The sequence below is a fragment of the Paroedura picta genome, chromosome 2 (assembly GCF_049243985.1).
Source record: "Paroedura picta isolate Pp20150507F chromosome 2, Ppicta_v3.0, whole genome shotgun sequence".
In the NCBI taxonomy this organism is placed as follows: Eukaryota; Metazoa; Chordata; class Lepidosauria; order Squamata; family Gekkonidae; genus Paroedura; species Paroedura picta.
In genome coordinates, this window is record NC_135370.1 from 130,201,649 (window position 1) to 130,222,129 (window position 20,481).

The 20,481-nt window shown below is 43.0% G+C and overlaps 1 protein-coding gene across 1 annotated transcript in view; it reads left to right on the forward strand.

The window, feature by feature from the left end:
* The window catches only part of LOC143830335 (prostaglandin reductase 2-like), a 31,247-nt gene that overhangs the window by 490 nt on the left and 10,276 nt on the right, over nt 1-20,481 (forward strand). Inside the window, exons 2-9 of the mRNA XM_077322731.1 lie at nt 1,428-1,504; nt 6,527-6,645; nt 8,595-8,786; nt 9,752-9,922; nt 11,276-11,485; nt 13,185-13,306; nt 17,854-17,941; nt 18,268-18,307. Coding sequence (XP_077178846.1) covers nt 1,465-1,504; nt 6,527-6,645; nt 8,595-8,786; nt 9,752-9,922; nt 11,276-11,485; nt 13,185-13,306; nt 17,854-17,941; nt 18,268-18,307 — 982 coding nt within the window. The 5' untranslated portion in view covers nt 1,428-1,464. The remainder of the gene's footprint in view (nt 1-1,427; nt 1,505-6,526; nt 6,646-8,594; nt 8,787-9,751; nt 9,923-11,275; nt 11,486-13,184; nt 13,307-17,853; nt 17,942-18,267; nt 18,308-20,481) is intronic.

A 20,481-nucleotide genomic window follows, 5' to 3' on the forward strand; every position in this document is an offset into this window, starting at 1 on the left:
TCCGCATCTCTTTTTAATCTCCTGCCTTTCTGTTGCAAATGTAAAAGTGCTGACTGAAAGGATGCACACAGCAGTGTGTCTGATGAAGTGATCTTCTCTGACTCAAGAAAGATTATGCTGGAATAAATTATTTTAGCCTTTGAGATGTTATTGGATTCCTATTTTATTTTCTGTGTGTTTCTGTTTAGTATGTGCAAGAACACTTTTGATCCTACTTATATTTCCTGTAAAAAGTACAGCAAGATAGAATTATGCCATTAAATTATATGGTGTATATGAATAACATTTATATCTGATTGTAAATTGTAGGTGTGGGCTACAATCTCACAATTCATTTTCTCAGAGGTAAATTCCAGATATATGTGCAAGAATTACTAGCTTTGGGTTGGAAAATATCTGGAGATTTGGGGGGGGTGAGACCTGGAGAGAATGGGTTTAGGGAGGGTACAGACCTCACCCGGGTACAATGCCATAGAGTCTGCAATACAAAGTGGCCATTTTCTCCAGGGGAACTGATCACCAATTGGAGATCAGCTGTAGGTCTCAGAGGACTCCAGGTCCTACCTTCAGGTTATCAACACTAAGAATTGCCCATTATTAAGTATGCTTCGAATTGCAAGTTAAATAATTAGAATAGTCTCTTCCCTGACCTTGCTGCTATAAAAATAATTTCCTGTAAGAGCAGCTCTGAGCATAATGCTGCTATTTATCTATTGAAATCCAGCACCATTAGAAGGCACAGGTTGCAGATGGTTTTCTAAATCAAGACAGTTAAGCCTTGGATGCTTTCCCAGTCTTAGAGCAGTTTTGAAGTATATTATGGCAAAGTGCTAATATTTATGCTAAAATAATTTGTACCATGAATTTTTTAATTGGTTCATTTTCATGTATTTTAGCGCTTCTAGCGACTTCTCACTTTCCAATCTGTTGTTCACCTTCTATGTTTGCTAACTCATTTCCCATCAATATCCTTTCAGATATCAAAGCAGAACCTTGTCTGCTCCCCACAAAGTACTTTGCTACATTCACATGAACCATATGAAACTGCTGCTTGAGACCATGGGTCCATCAAAGACGGTGACTCTTCAGGGTCTCAGGCTGGGTTTTCATGTTACCTAGAACCTGACCTTTGCCTGCGGTGCCAGGAATTAAAACTAGAACCTTCTGCATACTAAGCAAATAACCTGTCCTCTGAGCCACAGTCCCTCCCACTTCAGTAGACTTAGAAGGGTACAGCTGTGCTCAGGATTGCACTTCAAATTGTATGTATTCTTATGTGTCTGTGATCACAGTCAACAGGTGTGCTGTCAATGTGCAGCCCAGATATTACTTGTACATTGTTCTTATTCTTCCATTTCCGTTAAAAATAAAGTCTTGTAACTCTTTCTACGCTGCATGTCTACAGTTGACTGTCTTCTCTTCTATAGGGAACCTGACTCCTGCAGCATCCCAGCTGGAGGGCTGATGATGATTATTCAGAGAGTGGTTTTGAATTCACACCCTGGTATGTCTCTAGCTGTCTGAGGACTGTAGTGAATTTGGAGTGGTTGCACAAGATGGCTGGCCATCAGATTTCTGTCAGAGCTTTCTACAGTAATGTTCAGAAACATGTAATGAAACTTCTACCAAGGTATTCAGCCAGACATATACAGCAGGGGTTCTTCTACAAGAACTATATAGGTGAAAATTAATATTTTGCTTCTTTGTTGAAGCAGTCACTTTAATTAGTATCACCTATGAAACAAAGTACAAGTTTTTTCTTCTTCTTCCTTTTAATGGGGTTATGGAAATTGGGTTAGTTGCATGAACCTGGCCGCCATTCTTGCCTTGTTGTGATTGGTGTACTGTGTTTTATTGTTCTTGTTACTGTTTTTAGGGGATTGATTTTATGTGACCCACCTCGAGCCTCAGGGGGGAGGCAGGATATAAATTAAACAACAACAACAACAACAATAATAATAAAAAGGAAGTTGTCCAAAGGAAGAAAATATGTTGCAGTGATTCATATTAGTTAATCTAGGTGCAAAGTGGTTAAACAAGAAATGAGAAGACTGAACATCGACATTTTAGGAATCAGTGAACTAAAATGGACAGGAATGGGTGAATTTAATTCAGATGACCATCAGGTATACTACTGTGGACAAGAATCTCGCAGAAGAAATGGAGTAGCCTTCATAATCAATAAGAGAGTAGGAAAAGCAGTCTTGGGATACAATCCCCAAAATGACAGAATGATCTCAGTACGAATCCAAGGCAAACCATTCAACATCACAGTGATCCAGGTCTACGCCCCAACCACTGCTGCTGAAGAGGATGAAGTTGATCAGTTCTATGAAGCCCTACAACACCTTCTAGAAGCAACGCCCAAAAATGATGTGCTTATCATCATGGGGGATTGGAATGCTAAAGTAGGAAGCCAAAAGATAACCGGGATAACAGGCAAGTTTGGCCTTGGAGTACAAAATGAAGCAGGGCACAGGCTGGTAGAATTTTGTCAAGAGAATACAATGGTCATAGCAAACACTCTTTTCCAGCAACCCAAGAGACGACTCTACACATGGACATCACCAGACGGTCAACACAGAAATCAGATTGACTATGTGCTCTGCAGCCAAAGATGGAAAAGTTCTATCCAGTCAATAAAAACAAGACCAGGAGCTGATTGTGGTTCAGATCATGAGCTTCTTGTTGCAAAATTTAGGCTTAAATTGAAGAAAGTAGGGAAAAGCACTAGGCCACTCAGGTATGAACTAAATCATATCCCCGACGAATACACAGTAGAGGTGACAAATAGATTTAAGGAATTAGATCTGATAGACAGAGTGCCTGAAGAACTATGGACGGAGGTTCGCAACATTGTACAAGAGGTAGCAACTAAAACCATCCCAAAGAAAAAGAAATGCAAGAAATCAAAATGGCTGTCTGAGGAAGCTTTACAAATAGCTAAGGAGAGAAGGGAAGTGAAAGGCAAGGGAGAAAGAGAAAGACACACCCAATTGAATGCAGAATTCCAGAGAAAAGCTAGAAGAGATAAGAATGCCTTCTTAAATGAACAGTGCAAGCAAATAGAAGAAAACAATAGAATGGGGAGGACCAGAGATCTTTTCAAGAAAATTGGAGATATGAAGAGAACGTTTCATGCAAAGATGGGTATGATAAGGGACCAAAATGGTAGGGACCTCACAGAAGCAGAAGAGATCAAACAAAGGTGGCAAAATTATACAGAAGAACTATACAAGAGCAAGCTTAACATCCCTGATGACCACAATGGGGTAGTTACTGACCTGGAGCCAGACATCCTGGAATGTGAAGTCAAATGGGCCTTAGGAAGTCTGAGCAACAATAAAGCTAGTGGTAGTGACAGCATTCCAGTTGAACTATTCAAAATCTTAAAGGACGATGCAGTAAAAGTGCTACACTCAATATGCCAGCAAATTTGGAAAACTCAACAATGGCCACAGGATTGGAAAAGGTCAGTTTACATTCCAATCCCAAAGAAGGGCAATGCCAAAGAATGTTCAAACTACCGCACCATTGCACTAATTTCTCATGCTAGCAAAGTTATGCTCAAAATCCTACAAGCTAGGCTCCAGCAATATGTGGACCGAGAACTTCCAGAAGTACAGGCAGGATTTCGAAGAGGCAGAGGAACTAGAGATCAAATTGCCAACATACGCTGGATCATGGAGAAAGCTAGGGAGTACCAGAAGAACGTCTACTTCTGCTTCATTGACTATGCTAAAGCCTTTGATTGTGTGGAGCACAACAAATTGTGGCAAGTTCTTAAAGAGATGGGAATACCAGAGCATCTTATTTGTCTCTTGAGAAATTTATATGCAGGTCAAGAAGCAACAGTGAGAACTGAACATGGAATCACTGACTGGTTCAAAATTGAGAAAGGAGTTCGGCAAGGCTGTATACTGTCGCCTTGCCTGTTTAACTTGTATGCAGAGCACATCATGAGAAATGCGGGATTAGAGGAGTCACAAATTGGGATCAAGATTGCAGGGAGAAATATCAACAACCTCAGATACGCAGATGATACCACTCTAATGGCAGAAAGTGAAGAAGAACTAAAGAGCCTGTTGATGCGGGTGAAGGAGGAGAGTGCAAAAGTTGGCTTGAAACTCAACATCAAGAAAACAAAGATCATGGCATCCGGCCCTCTCAATTCCTGGCAAATAGATGGGGAAGAAATGGAGACAGTGACAGATTTTATTTTCTTGGGCTCCAAGATCACTGCAGATGGGGACTGCAGCAAAGAAATTAAAAGACGCTTGCTCCTGGGGAGGAAAGCTATGGCAAATCTAGACAGCATCCTAAAAAGCAGAGACATCACCCTGCCAACAAAAGTGTGTTTAGTCAAGGCTATGGTCTTCCCAGTTGCAATGTATGGCTGCGAAAGTTGGACCATAAGGAAGGCCGAGCGTCAAAGAATTGAGGCTTTTGAACTCTGGTGCTGGAGAAGACTCTTGCGAGTCCCTTGGACTGCAAGGCGAACAAACCGGTCAGTCCTAGAGGAGATCAGCCCTGACTGCTCTTTAGAAGGCCAGATCCTGAAGATGAAACTCAAATATTTTGGCCACCTCATGAGAATGAAGGACTCCCTGGAGAAGAGCCTAATGCTGGGAGCGATCGAGGGCAAAAGAAGAAGGGGACGACAGAGAATGAGGTGGCTGGATGGAGTCACTGAAGCAGTAGGTGCAAACTTAAATGGACTCCGGGGAATGGTAGAGGACAGGAAGGCCTGGAGGATCATTGTCCATGGGGTCGCGATGGGTCGGACACGACTTCGCACATAACAACAATAACAACAACAACAGTACTATTTATCTTTTTAAGATACTCCGGGGAATGGTAGAGGACAGGAAGGCCTGGAGGATCATTGTCCATGGGGTCGCAATGGGTCGGACACGACTTCGCACATAACAACAACAAGGTGCAAAGTCCGTTCCAGGAACTCATTCTTCATTTTGAACTACAGAATCTGAGATAATTAAACACACACAATACCTTTATTTGCATAAAGCAGATTAGCAAAATAAGAATAGATAGTCAAGATACATCAGTCAGTTTGAATTTAAAAACTGAAGACAGAAATTCAGCCATAATAAAAGTCACATTGGCATCCTTATCACTCAATAAAAATGGGCAGATCAGGTCTTTTGTATGGTTTCTCCATTTTGGTATAAAAGGTATAATGTGTCTTCGCTGGACAATAAACAAGGGACAATCCAGTAAGATATGTTGAATAATGTCAGGAGAATTTTTACCCAAACATTTTTGAGATTATTGCAAAATATGTATTAAAATAATGACCAAGCCCCAGTTCTAAAACTAATTAGTTGCAAATGTCCAAAAGCTCCCTCCTTTTACACTCTGAAGAAGTTAGTCTATCAGCCCATTTGAATTCACTTTGCCCATTGCTCAATTTAGGTTATTGTGGAAATATGTACTTAGCATAAATTTTGTGTAAATATTGTTTCTGAAATCTGAGGGCAGTTTAATCTCAACTGTAAGCACATTACTGAGAACTACGTTGCACTTAATTGAGTGGCAAAAATATGTACCTTTTCTAGCTTCAGAAAGTAGACAAAAAGAAAGCACTGAGCAGTGTCATCCCAGTAGTGAATTTAAGTGGTGGTTGGTCAGATACTTATCCTGGATGCTTAACACTAATTTTGCATTGAGCAGGGGGTTGGCCAAGAAGGCCTGAATGGCCCCTTCTGACTCTGTGCTTCTAATTCCAAATAGAGACTTGACTGGGCATGGTTATGGAACCCAGGTTCAAGGCGAAATATGGCAGATGGCCTGTGATGGGACATATACTTCAGTAAACAAAACAAAGATTCCAAATGTTTTTAATATGAACAAGGTATCCTAAGTGGACAACCCTCTATATACAATCTTTAATCTGTCAAATCAGTCATTTCCTCTTGAACAGCATAAGTAATCTGTATCCTTCAAATTTTTCATATACTCACTCCAGTCAAAGGATCATGCTTTGTAATGAGGACCTGGGTGTAGTTAGAAGCTAAGGGACAAGTTACTGAAGAAAAGCTTAGAAAATGGGGATTAATATCTGGATCCCATTCTGGCTTGACCTTGACACATTGAAACTAATAAAAGACAATAATCAAACACCAAATACATTCAAGCTTTAAAATTTATTTTGATGTCACTTTAGGTCAGTTTTATTTTTGTTTTTCAAGGTATCCTAAACAGCAGGGTTGATAAGAGAAGCAACATGATATACAAACATTCAGTGTGGATGAAAGGAAAGTGGTGGAAATGAAATTTAACAAGAGGGAGACTTCTTGAGAATGGGATGAGGATGTATCATTTTTGCAGAGGGGATTATAAATAAATAAACTTTATAGTTTTGAGTACTTTGGTCTTTAGTGAGTCATGTGACACCCCCCCCCCCCCGCCACACACACACAAAACAAAGCAGACAAATTGAAAGCTGATGTTGATATTGCGGTCTCTGATTAGGGAGTTAAACCTGAAATCTGGTTGATTCTAGGCATCCATGGCGTGCCAACTGCAAAAAACTTCCGTATGGAGGAAGCCACTATATTGGATAAAGTGTCAGAGGGTCAAGTAAAAGTTCGTACGCTTTACCTGTCTGTGGATCCCTATATGGTAGGTATTCAAGTGCGTTCTGCCTTGTTGCCATAAGATTATTTCGAAATGTGCTTTGTGACACAGGAACATCCAAGTACTGGTATGTTAAAAGTGCAGTTATATGTAAAGTTCTTCCACCTTAAGCATGCTAACTTGTGAACTGAGATTGGAGTAACTCTGCCTGCGAGTGCACAGTTTGTTAGAAAACAAAGGAAGTCTTGTGACTAAAGTCTAATTTATTTCTTGTGACCTCAATGTTGAAGACTAAAGGTATTTCATCTGATGCATGCAGCATATTTTCACTGGACCGATATATACTGAGATGTAGAGAAACTACTGTAAACACTAAACCCAAATGCTATGAAATGTACGAAATACAATCTGTGACATTTATATGCAAGGTTTGAATGTGTACAAGATAAAGTGACTATTCACAATGTATTATTTAATTAATTTATACCCTTCCTTTTCCCCCAATGGAGACTCAAAGCAGTGTATATCATTCTCCTTTCCTTCATGTCATCACAACAACCCTGTGAAGCTGAGAGAGTGGGACTGACTAAAAATCACCCAGCGACCTTCCTTGGCACAAGTGACGATTCAAATCTGAGTCTCTCAAGATGCTAGTTCAACACTCTGAACTACCATACTATATCTTGGTCATCTGGAGATCAATTGTAATAGAAGGAGATTTCCAGGTGCTACATGGAGGTTGGCAGCCATACTGGACCTTCCAACATTTGTGGATTCCTAGGGGGAGGAGCCTGGCAGCTTCCAGCTCCTGTATGCTTCAGTCCCTCACTTAAGCTAGGGTTGCCCTTCCCTTTCAGGCCACCGATGGGCTGTTTGCCAAATCCAGTTTGGGAAACTCTCAAAAGATTTGGGGATGGAGCCTGGGAAGGATGGGGACACAGGAACCTACCACACAGCTCGGGCATGGGATGGTTTCCACTATTTCCAATGTTTTTGGTTAAGTAGGGTTTAGGTGACTTCTAGCCCTGCATAATTTCTTCACCTTTTCTATGTGGCAAACAAATAAGTAAACTACAAGCTAGTTTCCTCTTATTCAATATTTGTCTGATAAAACAAAGCTTAGAACTTTTATTTGAGCACTTTGACTTCAAGAAGTCTTCTCTTACACTTACGTTTCAAAAAAGCAAAAGGGAAACTTCCTATAAAGAATTGTACAGGTAATTCCAGTAGCCTGGAACTGAATTGCAGCTCCAAGTGTCTTCCTTCTCTCAATTGCATCAAAGATTTCCTGCAATCTCTTGAGCTGCTTACATATATTGAGTGTGTTCTTCTGTGTTTTGATGATACTACTTAAGTTGCAATTAAAAGACATATAATATTCCTCTCTAACCTGATTTCTATGTAGTCCAAAATGGTATCATTATGGGGTTTCTAGTGTGCTTAACAATGTGAGATTGCTGGATTGCAAACTGGAATAAAAGGGAGATGAGGTACCTGTGTTTTCCCTCATTCCTTTGAATGGCCTTTTTTCTGCCGTCTTCTGCCGTCTTCCTTCATCTTCAGGGGCATGTATTTGTGTTATTGCAGGCAGAGGATAGGTTAATTCTCCAAGTCACCTACCTTTAGTCATCATCTATGATTCATTTATGATCCCATATCTTGTAGGTTTTATATCTCTGATGAATGGAAAGTTGGGGAGTTTTGCTTGTGCTAACAAATATCCTATAAAATATACATGTTGTATAATAATTTAATTTGAATATTGTACCCTGCTGTGATAATCCCAGAACCAACTCATTCTGTAAAATCGGGTAGTACTCAGCACCACAGAGCAGTCCCTGTACTGATCAGTGTTCCAGGACTCAGTCTGGAAGGAGTGCAGAAAAAACAAAACTCAGTGTAGTGCAGAGCAATGAATGAAAAAGTCACAAAAGGAGAAGGGAGAGGTTGGTGGTTTTTTAGATACTTAGAGTAATTCTGTTTTCATCTTTTAGCGCTATCGTATGAATGAAGACTGTGATCCTGGCTACATGATGCCCTGGAAGGTGTCTGAGGTTGCCAGTGGTGGAGGAATTGGCATTGTGGAACAAAGCAAAGAAGCTGGTTTTTCCATTGGAGATTTTGTAACTTCCTTTAACTGGCCATGGCAGACTAAGGCCATTTTAGATGGAAAGCAGTTAGAAAAGGTGAGGGTATATGAATGATCCTTAATGTTTCAATTTTATTCTTAGGATAAATCGCTATATAGAGTAAATTGAGTAAACTATATAGCCTGTTTGCTTAGCCTTGAAAGAACTTGTCTTTTTATCATTTAGATCAGGCTTTCTCAACCAGCGTTTTGTGATGGCCCAGGAAGGGTTTCCCAAATGGGTGGGAGTTATTTTTAATATATTCTTAAATATTTTAAAACATTTACTGGGTGATATGACCATATATGGTCATGTTGATCTGCATCCCCCCCCCCAATGGCCGGTGATGGGTCTGGAAGTGGTAGGAAGGGGATGGGCCCTGGGTGGGTAGGGAGGGGACTGTTTCAAGGGTTGAGAAAGGCTGACTTAGGTATTAGATAGAAATAAGATATCTAAGGGTACAGTCATGCAAGTCATTTGTTTGCCCAAAGCAGCATGCAAAGCCTCCCCATGGAAATGCTCTCCTTCCCTACAGGCTGCTGCACGACACTGCTGAGGCAGGTCCCTTTATATTTTTCCTTCTATTACTCACAACCTGGCCCATTGGACACAGTTCTATTTCACCTCCTCCTGGTAGCTTGTGCTCTAGGGGCATGTACAGAATTAGAGGGAATCTGTAGAAAGTCAGAAGAACATCCAACATATCTGGATCTGCTTCATCTGTGAATGGCCTGTTCACTCTGCAGACTGTTCTGTGTGTAGGAATTCTGAAGGAATGCATCCTTTAAAAAAAAGGATAAGTGAACACCATAAGTGATGGTAGTATGCTATGTCTGATTGCAGAGGGAGAAGTCAAGAATGGAAGCAAGTGTCATTTCTTGGCCTTCCCGCAGGGTCATAAATCTGCCTGAAAATTTGTGGAATGCATCCTGACTATTTTATTATTTATTTAGATTAGATTTTGTTGGCAGGGCTTGCTAAAAGCATGCTGTTCGAATTATGGGCAATTTCTCTCTGTTCAGCTTAATCCAGATCTGGTAGATGGGCATCTTTCTTACTTTTTGGGAGCCGCTGGCTTGACTGGACTGACCGCTTTGTTAGGAATAAGAGAGAAAGGACACGTGACTCGGGGTGCAAACCAAACCATGGTTGTCAGTGGAGCGGCTGGTGCCTGTGGCTCTCTGGCTGGGCAGGTAAGCATGTTAATACCTTTGGATGTGGGCCATATAATCTGTGGGTGTATTTTGTGTTGTGACGGGATGGAGTGGAACTTCAGTGGCTTTGTTGCTTCTAGAATAGCATAGGAATTCCATCTAAAAGTCAGGAGAACATCCAACGTATCCGTATCTGCCTCATCTATGAATGGCCCCCTGAGGAAGCATTGTTATGATTTCCATCTTCCAGGTGCAAGACTGAGGCTGATTGATCTGGTTTTAGGGTTGCCATATTCCAAGTGCCATCTTCCATTTTGTTCAAACAACTGAAATTAGTTCATCTGGATCAAATGGCATTTTTGGATGCTAAGGTAAAGGTAAAGGTATCCCCTGTGCAAGCAGCGGGTCATGTCTGACCCTTGGGGTGACGCCCTCTAGCGTTTTCATGGCAGACTCAATGGTCTGGGGTGGTTTGCCAGTGCCTTCCCCAGTCATTACCGTTTACCCCCCAGCAAGCTGGGTACTCATTTTACCAACCTCGGAAGGATGGAAGGCTGAGTCAACCTTGAGCCGGCTGCTGGGATTGAACTTCCAGCCTCATGGGTAGAGCTTTCAGACTGTATGTCTGCTGCCTTACTACTCTGCGCCACAAGAGGCCCCTTTCTTTGGATGGTAGACTTTCTGTAATCACAGAGTTGGCACCTCTATCTAGTTGATGTGTTTTTTAGGGGGTGTCCCTATATGTTTGTCCATGGTCTCATCTGAGATAGCAGAGAAATAATAATAATATTTAATATAATAATAATAATTTGTGTTATGCCTGCCGTGACATAATGTACTTTTGCCAACAGCTGCCCCCTCTGGAAATGCACCCCACTAGAGCCCATTGCATTCCTGGATGCAACAGGCTTGAAATCTAGTAAAAATATAATATATGAACGCTAAGTAGTGTTATTTGAATCACTGTAATCCTTATAGGGTTATCCACTTATTCTAAGGGAAGGGAGGGCATTCTTGGTGACCAAGATGGACTTGAAGTGGTCTGAGTTATGTGAACGGGTCCCTAAAGGTGGAGTGAGGGCAGGAAGCTACTGTGATCTATAGTCCCCTTTCCAAGCACTTTATCTGCCTGAATATGGAGGCACCAGACTGTAGAACCAGTCTCTTCAAGGGATCCCAGTAGGACACCATCTTGCCAGTGACCCTGCATATTTCTGCAGGTGATTGCATGGGGGCAAAAAAATGTCTGGCCTTCTGTAAATTACAGGCCTCATCCTAAAGCTTCAATACAACTGCAGAGCTCAAGGGCCTCTCTTTGAATGAAGGTAAACTAGATTTTTAAAAAATCATCTGTAAAATTTGACACTGTTGTTTTTTATGGGATTTCCAAAGATAGGTTTCCTGGAGGGTTGCTCCAGAGTGGTTGGCATCTGTGGAACCAAGGAAAAATGCTCTATTTTGGTCTCGGAATTGGGTTTTGATGCAGCTATCAACTATAAAGAAGAGGATGTGGCACAACGGCTGCGTGCGCTCTGCCCGAAGGGGGTAGATGTGTACTTTGATAATGTCGGTGGAGACATCAGCAATGCAGTGATAGAACAAGTGAGTTTCTCCTATAATTTTTGCCTCTTCCCTGGTGTTAGTCCAGATTCCTTGGTGAGATTTTACTGTGTATCTGGCTGATGGAAGATAGCTAGCCACTGTGTGAGATGGTATGATGGACTTGGACCCATGGTCTGATCCAGCAAGACTTTTATTGTATCATTATGTGATCATGATCTTAGAAACCCTGCCCAACTAATAACATTTTTATGGTCCTTGTGCAATTTCTTGAATTGTCAGAGAAACATAATCTCTTTTCTGAAATGCTGGGGTAAGCTGAAATTTACAGGAGCAGTTAGGAAAATAGAAAATATATTCAGTACCCAAAATTCTGTTGATGAACTGTCTGTCAATCCTCTCTGCCGTTTTACAAGTCTTTCTAGTTCTTGATTTGGATCATGATTGGTTCTTTATAATCTGTGCCTTACTACAGTATACTACTGCTGTACGCTAAAAATGATAAAAGAGCAGTGATATTCTTTGGTGTAAAAGTCCTTATTTTTTCCTCTAGAAATTGTGTGTTGTTCTTCTGTGTATATCAAAAGGAAGCAACCAGATCATTAGTGTCATCTAGCTACATGGCATATATTTTTACTAGGAATTAGTTTGGGGATTTGATTCAAAGTATTGGCATTTACTTTCAGAGCCCTACATGATCTGAATCCATGTAATTCTAAGTAATGTCTAATTATTTTTATTATTATTTACAAAATTTATGTGCTGCCTTTCAGCCCTTATCAGGGCTATCAAGGTGGTTAACATATTTAAAAGATACAGACTAAATATACCTCTTAAAAACCCTTAAAACAATGCAAAACCACATCTTTTAGCCAATTAAAATCTAATTGAAATTCATATACATACAATAAAATATAAAATACACATACATAAAAAGACAAAACAGGGCAGGAAGGAGGACATGGGGGAAAGTCTTTTCTCACTGCCAGAAGACAGGAATAGAAGGGTCAGACATGTCTCTGTCATATTCAGGGCAAAGCCTGACACTGTTACTCTACCTGGGGGTTCTAGTATACACAAATACTATGACAAGGGCCAAAAGCATGGTCTACACAGCAGTTCAAAATTAGGGAGTCAAAGATTCAGCTCAGGGATCAGAAGAAATGAGGTTCCAGGGCTTGGAACCAGTGCAGGTGAGCAAGGACAGACTACTAAGGCAGCCAATTAAGTTAGAGCAGGTCAGCTCACAGAGCTGTATGACATGCAAAATAGCTTCCACACTGAGCCTTGCTCAGCATGTTCCCTTTTTCTGACTTATCACCCAAAGCTCAAGTGTTGCTTCTTGGTGCTGAGTGTATCAGTCTTCAGGTGCAAGTCCTATGCTTCCCTATTAGCTTGTAATTCCTGCTCCTGCAAAGATTCTGCTCCAGGAATTAGCACTGACAATCAGATAGGCACTCCATCTCTCTAGAGTTGTCAAGTGCTTCCTCCTTCCTCTGTACTCTATTGGTGCAGGAGAAACTGGTGGCAATTGATGCTCTGTATCATTTCTTCTCCTGCCCGAATGAGAAGCCTGACTATGTCTGGAAAGAGCAATCTGTCTTCCGGATGCTTCTCTTGCTTGGTCTTAGAAAATATACTTTGAGTGATATCCAATATGGAGATAGCTTAGTTCTGATTACTTTTATGCTTGTAGCAAGGCAAGTAAATAGCATATTTTGTTGTGTTTTGTTTCTAACAGATGAATACAAATAGCCATATCATTTTATGTGGGCAGATCTCCCAGTACAACAATGATATGGCTCATCCGCCTCCACTTCCTCCTGCAATAGAGGAAATAAGGAAAGCAAGGAACATCACTAGGTATTGATCCTTAACTAAGCCTACCCACCAACCAGACTTGATAGACTAATAACCATTTTGGGAGGTTGCACTGTGGAATGGAAAGGGAGCAAAATCACTGCCTCTTTCAATCCCTCCAGGACCACCCTTGTAGACGAGATTGAAGATCTCACAGAGGGGGCCTCCTATCCTCTTTTTACTTGATTTGAGCAGCCAAGAAGGACAGGGGTCCAGAAGACAGGTGGTTGGCCTATCCGCTTTGGTTAATGAGCCATCTGAAGCCACATGATGTCTCCTCCAAAGGCAGCCAAGGAGCCTCCAGTTCTTTTACTGTGTCTAAAGTTGGGGTAAGGTTGTGGTGGAGCGACAAGACCTTATCCATGAAATAATTTGCAGATGCCCCATCGTTAGTATCTAATTGACTACTTTTGGGGTGTCATTCTTCCAGGGTGGTAAGAGATCGAATCACCCTAAATAATTGTGCCGAACTTTAACTTGCGGAAGTGATGGCAGTAGCATAAAACTCACATTTTGCCACCTTAAAGTTTTTTTTAAAAATTATTGAATTTATTTCAGTAACACATTAAAGAAAAAGAGAAAAGGGTATATACATAGTAAAATTGAACATGCTTCTGGGCTACAAGGAATTTGTATTTGTAGCCCAATCTACATAATTTTTGCCACATGTTTCCAGATGGTGCCTTCACTGTCTTCTTGTAGGCTCTCATTAGTGTCCTGTAAGGCAGTGGTCCCCAACCTTTGTATCACCGGGGACCACTCAACGCCAGGGACCACTCACCAGGGACCATTCAATGCCTTTTACTGAGGCCTGGTGGGGGGGTTAGTTTACTCCTCTACTCTCAACCACTGCCCTAATGCTCTCTGATCGCTATGGTAATGTTTAAACATCCCTTCAAAATAAGATACAGACATGCCACAACAATGAACATAAGGAACATTTTATTTTCACTCATGAAAATATTCACTATTTTAACTCATGACAATGACAAATCAATGGGAACCCTGAGCTTGTTTCTCTGCAATGAGATAGTCCTATCTGGGAGTGATGGGAGACAATGACACCCGAAGTGTGTTGTAAAGGGCCGGGGGGATGAAGTAAAGGGCCGGGGGAGGGGAAGAAGGTGTCCTTCGGGGCCCACCTCCAATTAGTCGAGGGACCACATGTGGTCCGCAGCCCACAGGTTGGGGATCGCTACTGTAAGGCAGGGGTAGTCAACCTGTGGTCCTCCAGATGTTCGTAGGCTACAATTCCCATGAGCCCTGCCAGCAACTGCTGACAGGGGCTCACGGGAATTGTAGTCCATGAACATCTGGAGGGCCACAGGTTGACTACCCCTGCTGTAAGGTATTCACTTAGTTTCATCACGGATCTTCCTCCAAGCTTGCTCTAGATGTTTCAGTTCCCTTTTTCTCTTACGAAGCTCCTCAATATATCATGGGGCTCACTTGAGGTGGAGGCAGAGAGGTCACTGAGGAGCGATCTCATTGATGTTGTCCAGCATTTGGTTATGCTAATCACTGATCAAATCATCTAATGCGTCACCAGGGGGCATCAGGCCCCACAGAGTATTCAGTAAACCTTCTGGATCCAGCACTTGATCCATATCAGTCTGGCTTCCACCCTGGCCACGGGGTGGAGACGGTTTTGGTCGCTCTGCTGGATGACCTCCGTCGCCAGCTGGATAGAGGCGGGTCAGCCGTGTTGGTCCTTTTAGACCTATCGGCGGCCTTTGACATCGTGGACCACGAACTGTTGGTCCATCGCCTGGCCGGTACGGGGATACGGGGCACAGCCTTGTGCTGGATACGCTCCTTCCTCCAGAACCGGTCCCAGAGGGATGCTGTGGGGAAGAGCTCTTGCGGCCCTATATACTCCCTTGCGGGGTCCCTCAGGGTGCGGTCCTCTCCCCCACATTGTTTAACATCTTTATGCGCCCTCTGGCCCAGCTGGTACGGAGCTTTGGGCTGGGTTGCCATCAGTACGCTGATGACACCCAGCTCTATCTCCTAATGGACGGTCACCCGAACTCCCCCCCGGAACCATTTGCCAGATGTTTGGAAGCGGTGACAGAATGGTTCGAGCAGAGTCGCCTGAAACTCAACCCCTCCAAGACGGAGGTCCTGTGGCTGGGGGGAAGGGGGCGGGAACAGGTAGCGCGTTTACCCACCCTAGCAGGGGTGCAACTTACCATCGTGCCCCGAGCTAGGAATTTGCGTGTGACCATTGATGCCTCCCTGACTATGGAGGCTCAGGTCAAGAGAGTAGTGGGCCAGGCATTTTTTTACCTTCGCCAGGCCCGGCTACTAGCGCCCTACCTGTCCCCTGACCACTTGGCCACAGTGATCCATGTGACAGTCACCTCCAGAATAGATTTCTGTAACTCGCTCTACGCAGGCCTACCCTTGTCCCTGATCCGGAAACTACAGCTGGTACAAAATGCAGCTGTCAGGGTCCTCACTGGAACATCTTGGAGGGCCCACATCCAGCCGGTGCTGAGGCAGCTGCATTGGCTGCCAATTGCTGCCCGGATCCGGTTCAAGGTTTTGGTTTTAACTTTCAAGGCCATACGCGGGTTGGGACCCACATACCTGAGGGACCGCCTACCGCTCTATGTCCCCCGCAGGGCCTTACGCTCTGCGGGTGAGAACCTGTTGGTCGTCCCCGGCCCGAAGGAAGCGCGCCTAGCCTCAACCAGGGCCAGAGCTTTTTCAGTCCTGGCCCCTACCTGGTGGAATGAGCTCCCAGGTGATCTGCGGGCCCTGCGGGATTTGTCAGCTTTCCGCAGGGCCTGTAAAACGGAGCTCTTCCACCAGGTCTATGGTTGAGGCTGGGGTCAGCGAATTAGGGACATCGCTCCCCCCCTAGGAGTTGGAGTGTACGTTACTCCCCTATCCTTTCCTCTTCACCTCTTAATAATTAGGGGGGGGGATGGGATTTTTAGCCACCATGTTAGTAGATTGAGGTTTTAATGGGAATTTTAATGGGATTAGTTGTTGTGACCCACCTCGAGCTTATCGGGAGAGGCGGGAAATAAATCTAATAATAATAATAATAATAATAATAATAATAATAATAATAATAATAATAATAATAAGTCTCTGCGGGGGAGGGGGGACTAAAATGTGCCCTCCGCTTATATAGGGAAGAGATGGCATACGGAGATGGGGCTTCAGGGCATAATGAGCTGATTTACTGCCATCAGATTAACATCCACCACTGAACCAACGATCAGCTCCAGGGTGGAGCAAACAACAACAACTTATGAGAGCCCTAGTATTGCCTTGGATGACACCAGGTCCGGGCCATGATTCGGGGTCTGGCAGTCCATATGAACATTGAAGTCACCTAGGATTAACAATCTGGGGAACTGCAAAGTCCATGTAGCTGCTGCCTCTAGTAGGCCCAACATGGCATCTGGTAATGCATTAGGCAGCCAGTACACCAACCAGATGGCCACACCTTTGACTGAGCTCCACCCCAGGTCAATACACTGAATAATTGGAATTGTTGGTGCTAGGAGTGTCCTGAATTAGTATAGCCACACTCACACACCCGGCTCAAAGTCCACAACTGATGGAGGACTGAAAATCTGGGAGGAGCTAGTTCTTTCAAGATGACTGTTTTGCCCTCTGTCACCCAGGTCTTGGTTGAGGACTTGTTATTAATTGACCAGGCATTACACAACATCGGTGTCAGAGTGGGGTTAATTGCCCTAGTCTCCATCCCAACATCTCTAGGGAGGGGACAGAGATTAGAAGGCATGTGAGCATAGCCATATGGCACCCAGCCTTGTGAAAATCAATGGTGGTAGCTGTTTAACAATCAGTGTTCTGCTGTCAGTGTGATGTACTTCAGCTCATTCAAGTTTCCTGTTTCAGCCTCCTACTCAGTCCCCACCCCAAAGTTAGAGAGCTGAGCAGCAGAATGAAATAGAAGACCAGAATATGTTAGACCAAAACAAAAATGAAATAAAAAGGAGGCAAGGGGAAGGAACTAAGATTCTTGAAACAGTAAAGCAGTGGTGTCCTGTCTACAGCAATGTGCTCAGGAGGAAATAGGGCAGGTACCGCATGTTCCAGTAAAAGTTAAGATGAACGCTTGTTGGGTAGAATGACCAAGAGGCATGCATGGAGCACTTGGATGTTCCCTATTTGCAGATGTAGTTATGTACATATTGGTGACTGTTCAACTTCCAGTGTATTTACAGATTCATATTGTAGGAATACTTTCAAGCATCTGAATGATCCATTTTGCTTGATCCAGTTAGCCTATCCATCTATGCAAAAATGTTAAAATGTTAGCCTGTCCATCTATGCAATTATATTCATGTACAGAAATTCAGTCCGTACTGCTTGTTTGAATCCATGGCAGAGATTGTGGTGGTCTGCATCCTTTTCAGTACACTGTAATTTTATTACTTTGATTTTTACAAGTATACTAAACTGACACAAATATTACAAGATTTTCACACAAATGCTGATAGGCTATATCTGCTTCTGAATGTTCTGGCTCTGAACTGAATATAACTGGTTCCAATCTTTCACAGTGACCGATTTCTACTTCCGAACTACGTGGACAAATATCCAGCTAGTACTGTGCAGCTTTGTCAGTGGATCAAAGAAGGAAAACTGAAGGTAGGGCTCAAATCTGAAGGTAATTGTTTATAAACTGCAAGTATGGCTCTCTTCTGCGAAAGACTTCTTTTCTCATTTGGTCTGTTGACTTTGGAGCATTTATGAATAACCCTGTTAAAAAAAAAACAGGCTTTCTATGGATCATCTAACTGGGCAATACAGGCATTTTATCCAGATGATTGATTGAGATTAAGAGAACAAATTTGATTAAGAGAACAAATTTGATTAACCACTTCAATACTTTCTTGTTCCCAAATTAAAACCTTGTAGTACTTTTTAGGAGGCAAACTGGGAAATGAAAGCAAATCTCCTTTCTCCTTTTCCAGGTTAAAGAGACTGTTGTGAAAGGCCTGGAGAACACTGGAGGTAAGACATCATTGGTTCTCCTGTGCTCCACTGTATCAAGGCTATGGAATGTCCACTTTACATGGAAACAAGTTAAATGAAGTGAAGGGATAGCCTGATTTAAAACATACTCATATGAATTTATGGTGCTGAAAGTTAAGTAAATCCAAGTCTTGAGTTGAAGCCATATTAAGCCAGTAATTTCCACTGATTGCCCCTTCCTGCTGCAGACCCTCAGGTTATTCCTCAGGGTCTTCAATTAACACATTCCAGGAGCAGTATTTTGTAGAGCTTGGTGGGCTACAGTAGAAGGAGGAAACCAGGAAGGTTTAGTTCTGTGAGTGGGAAATATAGTCTGGATCCAACCCATCATTTCAGGGGTCACCAACATTTTAGAGCCTGAGAGCAAACTTGGATTACTGACAGTGTGATGAATGTTGCCACAATATGGCTGTACAAAATGGCTGCTGAAAGAGATACAGCCAACAATAAAATGGCTACTAAAGGAGACAGAGCCAGCCACAATATGGCTGCCACAACTTACTTTCACAGTGAAGATCCTTGTCCTACGATGGCAGCTACTACTAAAAGCAATGTTTTAAAAATCTGCATAGCCAAACAAATCTTTAATGGCTAATCAGAAGCTATCCCCCACCTGGCCCCACTTTTCTAAAAACACTTGGTGAGCACCAAGGAAAAAGAAGGGTCGGTTTTTATGTGCTGCTTTTCTCTACCAGAAGGAGTCTCAAAGCGGCTTACAGTCGCCTTCCCACAACAGACACCCTGTGAGGTGGGTGAGGCTGAGAGAGCCCTGATATTCCTGCTCAGTCAGAACAGCTTTATCAGTGCTGTGGCGAGCCCACAGTCACCCAGCTGGTTGCATGTGGGGGAATGTGGAATCAAACCTGGCTCACCAGATTAGAAGCTGCTGCTCTTAACCACTACACCATGCTGGCTCCAAAGGTGTTGGTGGGCATCATGAGGCTCCATGTTTGGCACCACCGCATTATGTCTTAGCTGTTTTTGAGTATATAGATAGAGTGGGGAGAATTCCAAAGAGTGTCTGAAGTGTGTATGCGTGCTGGCTGGGAACCACACACAACGCATTATGTAGATACTAATATACTTGAAATAAATTGATTGAAGGTGTAGTGTGGTACAGTAGCCTAGTGAAGTCCAGGTTCAAATCTCTTCTCTTGCTGGGTATCCTTGGGTCAGCCATTCTCTCTTGGCCACACCCTACATCAGGGGTAGTCAACCTGTGGTCCTCTAGATGACCATGGACTACAATTCCCATAAGCCCCCGCCAGCGTTTGCTGGCAGGGGCTCATGTGAATTGTAGTCCATGAACATCTGGAGGACCACAGGTTGACTATCCCTGCCCTACATGACAGCATTGCTGAGAAGATAAAACAGACACAGGGAGAATTATCATGCTGCTATGAACTCCTTGGAGGAAGGTTTGAATCATCATCATCATCATACATCATAAAACACAACAGGACCTTCCAATGATGTGCTGAATGTTTGAAGGCCTCCAGAGGGAGTCCCACCTCCCAGGACACTTTCAAATATTTGGCATGCCTCTCTACACCCTAGAGGGCTGGTGCAGGGGCCAAGGAGACAGCGGGTGCTTTTCCAACTTCCCCTGCAGGGAACAGAGAGAAGTCTCTCTGCACACTGGAGGGGCGGCGCAGGGGTCAATGAACCAGAATGTTCCTCGCCTGATGGGGAGATATGCTTGCTGGCTCTTTAAATCCCCCCCGCCACACAGGACAGAGAGAAGCATCTCTGCACCCTGGAGGGGTGGCACAGCGGCCAAGGAGCTGATGAATGCCTCTCCCATATAACTGCATCAATTAATGTCAGTGTGATGTAATTATTAGTGTTTACTAGACTCAGGAAGACTCCATTCAGCTATGGTGCTTCCTGTGAAAATCTGGACCAGTAGCTCTTTATTACACTGACCCACCTTCTAGATTCTTCAAAAAGCAATAAACACAATAGTCTTCTAATTTGTCTTCAGAAGTATGTTCATTTGTCAGGCACAAGAATGATTCTGGAATCTTAGAAGCATTTTTGTAATTAACAGAACTGACATAAAATCAGAACATTTATATGTACAAGGAAAGTTGTTGGATATAAGAAATAGTAGCATGCGGACAGCTTTATTTCTTACTTTTGTTCTCTTATAG